This window comes from Pogona vitticeps, chromosome 3 (assembly GCF_051106095.1).
Source record: "Pogona vitticeps strain Pit_001003342236 chromosome 3, PviZW2.1, whole genome shotgun sequence".
Lineage (NCBI taxonomy): Eukaryota > Metazoa > Chordata > Lepidosauria > Squamata > Agamidae > Pogona > Pogona vitticeps.
The window spans coordinates 93,804,982-93,818,561 of record NC_135785.1 but is presented as its reverse complement, the minus strand read 5'-3'; the positions used below and the strand labels follow the sequence as shown (position 1 = coordinate 93,818,561).

The 13,580-nt window shown below is 41.6% G+C and overlaps 1 protein-coding gene across 1 annotated transcript in view; it reads left to right on the top strand.

The window, feature by feature from the left end:
• The first annotated feature begins 5,749 nt into the window (after positions 1 to 5,749).
• LOC110086798 (hexokinase HKDC1) overlaps positions 5,750 to 13,580 on the top strand; it is a 37,698-nt gene continuing 29,867 nt past the window's right edge. Inside the window, exon 1 of the mRNA XM_020808001.3 lies at positions 5,750 to 6,229. Coding sequence (XP_020663660.1) covers positions 6,167 to 6,229 — 63 coding nt within the window. The 5' untranslated portion in view covers positions 5,750 to 6,166. The remainder of the gene's footprint in view (positions 6,230 to 13,580) is intronic.

Sequence of the window (13,580 nt, the reverse complement as noted above, 5' to 3'; positions counted from 1 at the left end):
GTATGTGTGGATGTTTGCTACCGGTGGGAAGAGCCAGTTCATGTTAACCACTGGAGCAGGAGAAAAACGATAAGGGTTAACCCTCACGATGTGATCCTGATATCAATACATTTGGAAAGGAGAGTAAGGATGTATGACTGCCTGAAAGAAAGCCAACAGAGGGGAAGGGCTAGGATTGTGGCCCAGATTTCAAGGATGAGCTGCATTTACAGTGGCAGAGAAACCCTTTCTTAGTGATAGAAGTAAAAATTATTCTTTAGATATTGACTGCAAAAAATAGCTTGTTACCTCTTGAGTCCATGAAGTTTGGCTTGGCAAACAAGTTTCCTTTTGATGGAGGAAATGTGATAGTACTGCATTTGTTGAAGCAATTTAAAATGGGCTGCATGGGTTGGAAGAGGGAGTGCGTAATACTTCGTGTTCCTGCTGACTTTCAGCTCCTTGCCTCTCCAGGGATGTTGCATGTATCTGCTATGTATAAATCCAACATTCTGCCCCATACACTAGTTTAGTTTCTTATGCTCGGTTTAGCATTGTGAGTTTGCCCTGAAATGGATCCATTTGCTTTCATTTTCTTGTAGAGCTGTCATTTGCCAAGAGAGTACTTTGGTCGTGTGCTGAGGAAGTATAAAATGAAATCCTGTATTCTGAATAGTGTAAGTCTTCAAGGCTTAAAATGAACCAGCCTTTAACGTTTAAAGTACAAACTGTAGAACATTGCTTTCAATTTGGCTGAGATTAGCACTTTCTTTTAATCCATTGCTGGCTCCCATAGTGTCTCCATAGTAACCATGTAAATACCCTGAAGTTTAAGACATTTCTAAGGCTGATTTGGATCCAAGTTTCTTTCCCTACTAAGGTGGATTCAGCTAGACTTAAAAAATGTAGGTTTCACATGATTTCAGTCAATAGGGAGCTAGCTATCATATTGTTCACCTGGTATGAGCCTGAGCAGTTCCTAGGATTCAGTCAATTTTTTTGAATACGGCAGTGTCAAAACTAAAACAGTCCTTAGTAGTTCATGAGCCTTGAGTGTTCTTTGCATGAAGAGAATAGGTAAGGTGAAGGTACCAGCTACGGCCCTACCTGGACGAGCGGAGTCTCATGACAGTTACACATGCACTGGTAACATCTTGTATAGATTATTGCAATGCGCTCTACGTGGGGCTGCCTTTGAAGACGGTCTGGTGACTGCAACTGGCCCAGAATTGAGCTGCGCGGCTGGTGAGTGGTGGGGCTGCTAGAGAACACATCAAGCCGATTCTGTTTAAGTTACATTGGCTACCAGTTGCTGCCCGGGCCCAATTCAAAGTGCTTGTTTTGACATATAAAGCCCTAAACAGCTTGGGCCCTGGATACCTGAAGGACCGCCTCCTTCCATATGAGCCTACCCGGCAGTTAAGATCTAGCCAGGGGGCCCTTTTGAAAGAGCCGTCCCTTAAGGAGGTAAGAGGGAGGGCTTGTAGACAAAGGGCCTTTTCGGCAGCTGCCCCCAGACTATGGAATGCCCTCCCGACTGAAATTTGCCTGGCGCCGATGTTGATGACATTTCGGCGCCAGGTCAAAACCTTCCTGTTCCAGAAGGCTTTTAATTGAAATAACATCAACTGTGGGTCCTGATGGCAATTTTAATTGTATTTTAACCATTTTATCTTTTATTGTATTTTAATTGAATTTTAATTGTTGTAAGCCACCCAGAGACCTTTGGGTAGAGTGGGCAGCATATAAGTTAAATAAATAAATAAATAAATAAATAAATAAATAAATAAATAAATAAATAAATAAATAAATAAATAAATAAAGGTTCCCCTCGACATTTAGTCCAGTCATGTCCGACTCTAGGGCGCAGTGCTCATCCCGTCTCCAAGCTATAGAGCCAGTGTTTGTCTGTAGACAGTTTTTGTGGTCATGTGGCCAGCGTGACTAGACACGGAATGCCGTTACCTTCCTATCGTGGTAGTATCTCTTTACTCGCATTATATGCTTTTGAACTGCTAGGTTGGCAGGAGCTGGGGCAAGAGACGGGAGCTCACTCCGTTGCGTGGATTCAATCTTACAACTGCTGATCATCCGACCCTGCAGCACAGAGGCTTCTGCGGTTTAACCCACAGTGCCACCACATCCCTTGAAGATAATAGAAGATAATAGAAATGTGCCAAATATTTTGTGGAAATTGGGCTTTGGCCCAAATCCTATTGATTGATTGATTGATTGATTGATTGAGTCAGTCAGTCAGTCAGTCAGTCAGTCAGTCAGTCAGTCAGTCAGTCATGGCAGAATACAGCATTATACAGTGGACCCTTCACTTACAGAATTAATCTGTATTGGAACCGTGGCTGCAGGTTGAAAAGTCTGTAGGTCGAGGCTCCATTGACCTACAATGCATTGAAAATTAATTAATCCGTAGCCAGCCGTTTTTGTTCCATTTTGGGTTTTTTTCCGGTTTATAGGTCGATTCTCTAGCTGCAAGTCGAACCTAAATTTTGCAGCCAGAGAAGGCTGTAACTCAAAAAGTCTGTGAATGGAGCCGTCTGTAAGTCGAGGGTCCGCTGTACTATTATAACAGATAATGCTGTATCCTGTTAGTGTAAACTTTTGTTGGTGGAAGCTGATGATGTCATCAGTTGGCACTGGCAATTCAGTCAGTCAGTCAATCAATCTTTTATTGTGCTGTCATAGAACCGATAAAAGAGAAACTGTACATCAAGTAAGACAGTATCAGTAAGGGATAAAAATCACCATTACAGTTAGCAGAGAGAATCATCTTGCATCTTCTTTGATCTGAGAAGAACATGGCCACTACTTGTATAGCTGGCTTGCTGGAATTGGCCTGAAAGTATTAAAATTTAATGTAAATTAATTAGAAACTTTGTATCTCACCATTTCAGGTTCTGAAGCTCCCTGAGCTCCTTTTTGCCCTGGGGAGGAGTTTGAGAGCCTTGGGATTGGGAAGGGAGCCTTTAATAATCTAATCTAATCTAATCTAATCTAATCTAATCTAATCTAATCTAATCTTAAAATTTGCAGAGTTGAAAGGGATCCTATGGGTCGACTTCTGTCCCTGTCAAGCAATCAAATTGGGGAATCAAACTTCCATGCCAAAACTACTGAGCTATGCAGCAGTTCATAGCCAAAATATTGCCACCAGATCCACTCCTGTCCGGATCAGGACCATCACTGGAAATTCAATGGCACATTTTGGCTATTAAAGGCTTCCTAGCCCAAGGCTCCCAAAAGGCTTCCCTGGGCAAAAGGGAGGCCTGGGAGCCTCAGAACAGGAAATGGGGTGATAAGAAAGTTTCAGTTAACTTAAATCTTTACTGGTATCCACTTCTGCCAATGTAAATATATGCAATAGGAATCTGGGATTCGAATTCCAATTTTAAGTGTTTATAGATCAATTTTTAGCCCATTGCAGCTCTCGGCTCATTACTTGCAATTATTTTCTTTTTCCAGTAACTAAGGTATCATTGCATTAGCATTGTAACTTTGCTTCTTTCATGGAATCTCATGTCTAGGTTATGAGGAAGATCTCACAAAATGTTGGAGAAAGCGTATCTGCAGTTCAAAGGCAGGCTTATGCTGAAATGCCTCCTCATTCTCCACTGTGGGCGTTGAGGCAATAAAGAGATGGACAGAAGGAGAGCGTAACATGCATCATTCAGATTTTTAAACTGAAGTTGTAGAGAGAAAAAGGAAAAGAGTTTGATGGTACTGGTTATGGTGTGGCCCACTGGAGGTTAGGTCATGCCCCTGGGGCCCTGTCCACTTGCTGAAGACCAAGTTTGTCTGGGAGCCTTACATTTTCTTCTACCTCTGTCAGGAGGTCATCTGAGTAAAGCAAACCTTGCTTCAGTGGCATTATTATTTTCTTCGTAGCTGCTGTGATGCCCTTTAATTGAGGGTATGTGAGCAGGGGGAATAACGATGTCACTCATGGACAATGACTCTATTGTTTCCTTCTGCCTGCGGTTGGTTGGCAAAAGCTTTCTGAGTTGAGGGGCAAGGAAGGGACCACACCGAACAGTTGCAACGGAAATGCCATCTCTGCATGCATGAAGTGTCAGCCCAAAGGAGCGTTTAGGGCTGATTTACATGTGATGTCTCAAAACAGGGAGATAGTCTCTGTCTAAGGGGAAGATATGTGCACAGGGTATTGTGTGGGTGACTATTACGCTGCAGTGGGATGCCTTGTTTTACTGGCTAGTATGTGGAATTGTAGCAAAATTGAGCTCCTGCATGCAATCTTCAACCACTTCCATTTATTTTCCTGTTGTGTGCAGAGATTATCTGCATTGGAGAAACCTGTATCTGAAACTGCCCCCTTGCCCATCCCAAAGGTCTATGTCCTTTTGGTAGCAGCTGAAAGAAAACATTTGGCAAGTAGTCACTTGGATTATGGACTTTTCAGTTCTTTGCAAGTGGTATGTAGCCTTAGAGATATATTTCATACCAACCTGAACGTCTTGGTGAAAGGAGGTGCATCTCTACCCAGTGCAATTGTTCACTTGCTTAAAGCAGGAGTGGCACCCTCCAGATGTTTTGGACTACAACTCCCTTACCATTGGCCATCATGGGGAGAGGCTGAAGGGAGTTGTCTGCAAAAACATCCAGAGGGCCAGGGGATCTTTACCCCTGGCTTGGGAGCACAGCTTGACATGCCATTAATTGCACAAATGCAGGGAACCATGTATACTGCTGTTAAGGGCCACGGGGGTATCCTGAGCAGCCCCTAATAATGCTGGGAAGGTCAAGTCAGCCATTTATTTTCCTGCCCTCTTGAGCTTTTTGCGTTCAAAGGAAGCTTCCTTTGACACCAGTAGAGGGGGCTTCCTTTATCAAACAAATAGCTGCATCAGAGAAGCATGTTTCATAGTGCTTGGAAGTATTATGGTTTTAGATGACAACACCCAGAATCCACTGGGCAGTGTTGCCAGGTTCTGAGACCATGGCATGATGCGGAGATGCATAGACTCTCCCTCACCCTTGCCCTTTCCTGTTCCCTGCTCCCCTCTCATCCCCCCCCCCAATACTCCGGCCATACAGTTCCAGGTATCCCCAGGCTTCCCTGCTGCTATTATTCCATGTAGCAGAAAATGGTGTGTACATTAATTATACCGTATTAATCAAAATTATGACCTTTATGTGTGATCCTCAAGATGTTTTGGACAGCATCTCCCATCAGCTTTGGCTGGTGGCAAAGAGGTGGTGGTGAGAGCTGCCATCCAGTAACATCAAGAAAGCCAGTTGTAGCTCGCCACTGTTTTAGAAGATGGCTAGCAAGATGCATGGATCTGCTTATGGCTGTAGAGCTTTCATACTCAAAGAGAGTCTACATGTACTGATCTCTTAAGTATTGGGTGCAGGGGGTCAAAGAGGGTTAGGGTTAGGTTAGAAGTGCAGAGCTGGAAGGGACCCTATGGATCATTGAGTACAGCTCCTGTCAGAGAGGCACAGTGGGGAACTGAACTCCCAGTCTCTGGCTCCACAGCCAGATACCTAAACCGCAGTGCTATCCAGTAGTTGGTATTTGTTTGATCCTTTTTAGAATTTGTAAACGTACTACCTGTAGCTTTAAATATTATGTTTTGATAACATAAGCTGCCTTTGGACCCTTTTTAAGGAGGAAGGTGGGGTAAAAATACTTTAAATAAATAAATAAATACATTTCCATAACCCTCCCTCTCCTCCCCAACTAAGGCTTCTAAGCGAGATAAAGGCCACTGAAGTGCCTTGTTTTTATAACTTTTTTTCCCTACTGGAAGTGTGCCACGCTGCGGAAATTCATGCTGGGTTTAGGTTGAGCAAAGAATACTCCATAGCAACTGGATTGTTCAGGGTGTTTTTTAAAAAGTTGGGCTAGTAACTCATCACATCTTTTCTCCGCTCTTGGCAACTAGCCACCTGCTCAGTATTAGACCGTACCAAGTAGAGGGAGGGACTGAAGGGAGTGGGGGAAGAGCGAGAGAGAGAGAGAGAGAGACCCTGAAGTTTAATCATTGAACCAACCACACTGAATGGATTTAGCTTGCCGCTCTGGGGGGGAACTCTCAGATCTCTCCTGGAAATGGCACAGCTGATGAAGCTTTTCTCAGCTTATGACTACAATCTGGAGTGAATAGATCGCCACATTTCTGTCAACACTGAGCAGGCAACCCCAGAGAAGATGTTTGCGGTACACTTGGTGGCGTTTTATTTCACTAAGCTAAAAGAGGATCAGGTCAAAAAGGTAAGGTTTGATTGATTGTGTCAGAATCCCATTCCATGATGGCCTGGTTGAACAGAAAATGTGTTTAAAAACAAACGAACAGCAGATTTTTGTGCCAACCAAGCTAAGAGCATGTTCCTCCCAACGACTGGCACAAAGTTAGTTTTGTTTGACTGGTTGAAGGCTGAGAGCACTCTTGTTTATGGTAAATATGGGAGTTGTGTACGAGAGAAATCTTGGTGAAAGCACTGGCATAAAGTTCAGAATCTATGACAAGGTATCTACTAGAAAAATAGCTTTCAGAACAAATAAGGCACTTTTGCATTAATTGAATTGCCCAATGCTTGAGCTGTTTGCTTGGATTCTAAATTGTGTTTTAGTCTAACAGAGTAATTTTGACACCAATAATGGAGCCCTGTTAATGAGAGAGGAACGATGGCAGCTGAAGTTGGTATCTTTAACACAGTAGGACCCGCAAACTCTTATGAAGGGGTGACAGGACAGGCACAAATATTTTGCCTCACAATCCCTATTTCATTCGCGAAGGAGGGTTTAATGGTTGTTGTAGGTTTTTCGGGTTTGTTTGTATTTAACAGCCTTTTGCCACTGTGTGTCTCATTTGCAACTTTACGTTTGAAAAATGATTCACAGAACTGAGGAACACTTTCTGTGAGGACAAACCAGTAAATATATTGCTATGAGCAAATTTTGGAAAGTTCTACTCTGAAAACAACAACAATTAATTGCTGTTGCCCACTATAATAACCTGTCATTGTTAACTCATGAACAAGGCTGAAAAAGAAAGCTGATGCATTCCTCATTCTGCTTCTCATGGCTTTTCGTTACTTCCCATCTCTTTAAAACTGGTAAGAGCAATTTGGTGAATCCTGGCAACCAATTTTCTGCCTCCGAGGCCCTTGGAGACTGTGCAAAATTCCACAAAAATGCAAAAAATCAAAGTTTGCTTCAAGTTTTTAAAAGCAGCCATTTTGTGGTGTTAAAGTAGGGGAACCCCACTTTAAGAAGTTGATTGCCATCTATTGAGGTTTCTGGGGGTCAGAATTCACTTTTTCTACTAGAAAAAGAGGACTGGGGACACAGAAACAGCCTTGTAGGAATACATGTAGCCCCATATTGAAATATTCATCTTTCTCAGAAACCTCAAGGTTAAAATTACTGCTGAGCAGCCTCTGTAAAAATTGGGTTGTATACATGGTAAAGTTTTGTTTTAATATGTTTTTAAACTCTAAAATATGACATAGTGTGTAGCCTATGGGTTATTCAACCTAAATAAACTTGAACTTATAGCCCCAAAGCAGCACTTTGCCCATCAGTGAATGAGAAAATGGAATAATGTTTGAAAAATTCCCTTTAAAGTCCCTTAGAATGCCTTTTAAATGTAACTTTTGAAAGTGACTAGGAGCTGTTGCACTAATACAATAATACCAATAAAGTAATTTGGTCCTAGTAGTTATATTTTTTTTGGAAGTTCATTACACCCTCATTACCCCTGATGTAACATAGTTATCTGTAACTCATTATTTCCAGGGTCTAGTCATGGGTTCAGCAAAATCCTTGTTTGCCGAAGAAAAGATGGCAGCTAACAGAACAACACCTTTGACAGTCAAATGCACCATAGTTCAATCAAATTAGAGATATTTTAGTCATATATTAAAAAACTGAGTGAGACTTTTCACTCAGTGCTTTCCTGAGTTTGTTCTCGCCTATTCTGGCTTTGACCATTGCTCTTTTCCTCCTCTACCTTTTCCTCTTTAGCCTCTTAGTCATTCTTTCACTGTCAGGATGGAATTCCTAGGGCTATGGTTAGATTGTCACGCATACACCTTAATCTTTGCTGAAGGAGGCAATTAAATGGAGCAATTTCATCACCTGGAAAAATGAGTCAACTGATCAGTGGAGGGAGCTGAGTTCTTACACAGAACATAGTTTTGCTTTTAGGTTTGTTTTTTTAAAAGAGATACAATCTCAGTCATTTACGTTGTTCCATTCTTCAGTAAGAATGGTTTGTTTATTTCTACACAATTTTATTAAACTCTTTCCCCAAGACGTTTAATGTACCATAGATAGAAATTGTCCCATACCTACACAAAAGCCGCCTGAGGCAGGCTAAAAGAAATAAGGACAAGCCCAAATACACAGAGCAAGCGTCAAGCCTCAAAGGTCAAATTCTACAGCTTAAGTCTGATTTTCTGTTTGTTAGACAACACTGATTTTTCTTTTTACTACATAGGCATCTCACTGGTCTCCGTTCTGAGAGGCTTCCAATATTCTGCATGAGTACCAGGGAATAGTTAAGCCATCATTTTGATTTCCCACAATGCCCAAGAAGTGTTTTGGGACATAAGAATAATGACTTTCAGATTTAACCTGTCCTCAGTTTTCTTGTTGTTGTCTAACAAACAGAAAATCAGACTTAAGCTGCAGAATTTGACCTTCGAGCCTCAACACTTGCTCTGTGTATTTGGGCTTGTCCTTATTTCAGTTTATTTCAGCTACAAACATGAATTTGACCCAACTCTGGGAGGCAGTGGAAGACAGGAGGGCCTGGCGTGCTCTGGTCCGTGGGGTCATGAAGAGTCGGACACGACTAAACAACAAAAGGGCACGGGATAGCTGTGGGATTGTGGGGTCTTGGGATCGTAGAAGCTGTTAGAGGGTGCTGAGCTGTCACAGATGAAAAGTAAAATGCTACTGAGATATTATCATGCGCACGTTTATGCCATTTAGCCATGATACAATCATGCTCTTTTAGTAAACATAAGCTCTACTCAGATCTCAGGAGCATTGGGCAACAGTTTCTATTTTTAAGGAAGCTTTCAAAAAAAAAAAAACTGTTTTGGACCACAGTTCCAAAATCCAAAAATCTATGTTGAAAATATACTTCTACTCTGTATAAAAAAAATTTTTTTTAACGATTGTATTAACCAGTTGGTGCCCTTTTTCAGCCCTTATACAGTGGCAAGGAATCTGTTACATAGTTAGGCTGGTGTAAAGCCACTGGTATAAATTTTAGTGGTGAATTGCTGCAAGTTAAGAAGCTTCTCTAGGCATTTGTTATTAAACTCTAAGTCACAATTCTTTCTAGTTCTTTTTAGAAATTATTGAAACTTGGAGCCAACGCCAACATGCTTGTGGCAAACCTGGTTGTTGAATTGCTCCATGGGGTTGAAGCTGCAGCAATGGGATGAGAGCAAATGTTCTGAGTCAGGAGCTGTGCTGCTGCTCCTTGTTCTGTCACTGTGCCCTCCCCATGGGTTCTGTCAGCATCCACTGCACCTTTCCTCATTGCTACTGGAGGGTCCTGCTCAGGGCTAAGCATAATCGAATCGGAAAATTACTCTAGGACAGTGATTCCCAATCTTGGGTAACCCAAGTGTTCTTGAACTGATATTCCCAGAAGCCTTCACCACCAACTGTTTTGGCCAGGGTTTCTGGGAGTTGCAGTCCAAGAACACCTGGGTTACACAAGGTTGGGAACCACTGCCTTAGGAGATAATCTGTGCTTCAGAAAGCCTCCAGACCTTCCTTCTGTCTCATCTGAGGAAGTCCTCAGAGTGAAACTTGTTCCATTGAGCATGGTGAGTGGACTTTCTTCTGTACAATCCTTTTATCTCGTCTTGTGGCCTTGTCTGTTGCTCTCTTTCTATGTGAACAGAATATTATTTATATGTTTTGTATAACAACAGCAAAAAAGAACGGAGCTTTTTTTGTGCACCTCACTGGTGACTCACCTTCTGTGACTTTTGCTGGGAACAGGACAGGTGAAGCTGTCTGGCTCATCTGGTGTTTCTCCACTTCACTGGAGCCAGGCAGTGTGAGGAGACCCTTTTTTCTGGTGTGAGGACATGCAAGTCCCTTCTCATACTCTGCTGTCTGTGGCAGGGCATTCCATTTGCTTCAAAACGAACTAGCTCTAGAGTTAACCCTCAAGTCTAAACTGGGTTCTCCTCCACAGAGCAAAACAGACAGCATTATATGGGGCCTGTGGAATTTACCTCATGTGGAGCAAAAATATCCCCAGAAACATAGTTCAAATATAAATCCTATCCTCACCCACCCTCATTGCTAGCACTATATTTTTTATAAACTACAGCATCTAAGGGGGAGAGGAAGATTCTTTCATTACCAGCTGGATCACTCAAAGTAGACTAGCAAGAAGAAAAGTGTTTAGGAGAGAAGAATATCTGGAAACAAGCAGGGATTATGGGGAGGGGGTAGTTTTAGCTCCCTTCACCATCCTTCTTTTGTCTTAAAATGATTCCCACACACTCTGCTCCACTTTAATTGGATCTGACCCAAGCTGTAACAAATGAGCCTGCTACTTGTTGCTGCCCTTTCTGGCTTTGGTTTAGGATGGTTGTTTGCAGTATATTCAGAGTGGAATGACTGAAGACCATAAATCTCAGACTTCCTTTCTGGATAACTCAAGAGAATAGTTAGCTGATCTGTTGGTAATCTATAATCTCTGGTGCGTTTATAAAGTTTAATTATTGCCTACCCGTAGATTTGGGGCACTGCCGATAAAAATAAGACTTGCTGATAGATTTGCTAGCTTGCAGGGTGCCAGCTAAAGCATCTAGGAATTGCTTTGCTTTTCTGCATCTCTAGGCAAGGAAACAAATCACAGGCAGAGTTGTGCTGGAGGAAGTAAACTTTTGATTTGTATATGTGAGGTGGATTTAAAAACCTGGACATAATTTTTTACTATATCCAGCTGGTGCCCGGGCTCACTGGCAACTACTCACATGCAAATGGCATGATGTGCCCAAGTATGTACACCCACTGGCTTTCTTCCCAGTCCCTTCCCTGCACTGCAGTTTTTGGCATGCTGATGTTGCGCCCATCATACCATTTGAAACAAGCAGGTGGGTGGAGCACCAGCATCACAAGTCTGACCTTGAAGGCATCTTGCATAAACTCTGGCAGCAGTACTGCAGAGTCTTGCAAAAACTCGAAGCTATGCTTGCCTCCCCCACCTCTGTGACATCACAAAAGCCTATCTGTGTTAAGTTTTGAATCAGTGGAACTCCTTGAAGAGTTAATTTGCCAAATTCCCACTGATTCTACCTTAGTAGTGACTTACTACACCGAGTAACACAATTTTAGCCTGTGTATCTCCTCCAGCTTAGTCCACTTAGTCCTGCAGCCATTCTATACAAGGTTTTCCCCCAGTCGATACAATCCCCTGACTCACTCATAAAGGCAGGTGACATGCATGCCAAACTGTCCTGTCCTTTCCGTTTCTGTTCTTATATATCAGAATTCTTCAAATAGGTTTGCCGTGTCAGCAACATCTTACTCCATGAGATTCAGGACCAAAACATAAGACTTGAAATGACTTTTTGTGATGTCAAAATGTTTGGGTAAGCAAGGCTTCAGTGAGCTTTCTGAAGCCCTTGCACTGGTGCTGCTGGGGCTCCTGCAACACAGTGACCTATCACATGGGACAGGATCTGTAGTGTCAATTCTGCCCAGTGTTTTGTTTTCCAGAATGATCAAGCCCATGCCTCTGGGGAAACCTACCAAGAGGGCATGGAGTTAATTGCCTGTTATCCAGGTTTTTTTTTTTTTTTTTTTTTTTTTTTTTTTTTTTTGCTCAGTAGCTGGTAACAGGGAGGCACGTTTCCTGTGATCCCGGAGTCACATACTATATAACTGTCATGATCAGTTGCTATCCTCATCCTTGATGATTTATCAGATCCCTTCTTAAAGCCACTGATGTTAGTAGCTATCACTATAGACAGCGGTAGCCAATTCTACAATGTAATTGTGAAGAGAAGAGGTGACTCAGTATTTCCTTTTATCTATTTTGAACCTTCCCCATTCAGCTTCAGTAGATAACCTTGGCTTCTAAAATTATCAGGGGGCAGTCTTCTAAACTATACACAATTTTAGACATTGTTACTCATGTTTTTTTCTAAGCTAAAAGGGGTTTCACGGTTTTGAATTAAGGTAAAATAATTCTCTTTTGCTATACAGTAGATATATATAGAGATCCACAGAAGAGGATCTTCTACATGTTCCCCAGAGTCTACCCCTTTCTCATTAACTGGCACTTTACTGAATCCATTCATGTCCTGTTAGGTTTTCCTGTTTGTCTAGTGCCTTCAACTTTTCCCACAATTATTGTCTTTTCCAGTAATTCTAGTCTTCTCATGATGTGTGTGAAATAGGATATCTTCTATTTATTAATTTTTGCTGTTTCGTGTATGGTTTGTTCTAATGGATAAGGACAATTTGTGCTGGTATAGCTCATAGCCATACGAAGGCAAGAATATTTAGATTTCTTATAAATAAGAAATAAAATGTTAATATAATTTCTAACATATAAGGTATAACATAGCCTTCCCCATACTTTTGCTGTACAGAGGTTCTGCATGGCAACTTCAATTGTGCTGATCTTGATAATAGTTGGGGTGAAGGGAGTTGTAGTCTAAAGTAGGTAGAAAAAGGCTGGGGAATATTGGCATAAAGTAGAGCAATGTGGTGCTTCAAATAGGCTAAGCAAACCATAATAGTTTAAAGGAAAATTTAAAACCAACTAGTGAGAAAAACAGCTTTATCCTGAATGGGCTCCCCATCCTTTTGCTGATCTACTGGTTAATAGCTGTTGTCTACTGATCCTTCTGGCAGGGAGAGCAAAGGATAGCCTAATTTGAGCCACTGAAAATGCAATCACATCACCTTCTCTAATCTGAGGAAGCAAAGGTCCAGGACATGCCCTCTAAAGAAGACAATGCAAATATTTGATCTTTGATAACAGGAAAGGGAGTTGTGTTCCATTGGGTGGAGGGGGGGGGAAAGTCAGCAATGAATAAGCAGGTTTCTTCCTACCTTATTAAATATCTGTTTAAAGCTATTTATTTTGTTTATATCCTGCTTTTCCTCCCAGGTGGCTAACAACCTCTGTAAAAACACACACTTGAAATCACAGGCTTCAAATATTCACAATCACAAGATGCAAACATCTAAAATCAGAAGTTAGAAATATCAAATAAAATAAGAAAAAGCTTATCAAGGCAACAAACAAGAAAAACAAAAATACTTATTCATATCTTAAAAAGCTTGTACAGATAAGTATGTTTTTAACTAGTATCTGAATGATGAGTGTGTGGGAACAACAAACTCTGCAAAGAGCTCTGTAGTTGGGGGTGTCACTACCAGAAAGATTAATTCCCGCATAGGTGAGAAGCAATCTTGTGAAAGTGACCGTCCGCTCAAACCTGGATAGCCCACAAAGAACTACTATTTAGGGATGGATTATGACTACCACTTTTGCTTTCTTCCACATTCAGTTTGTTTAAACCTCCAGTTATTTTCCTGAGCAGTGCAAAGAAAAATGCAGAACTTT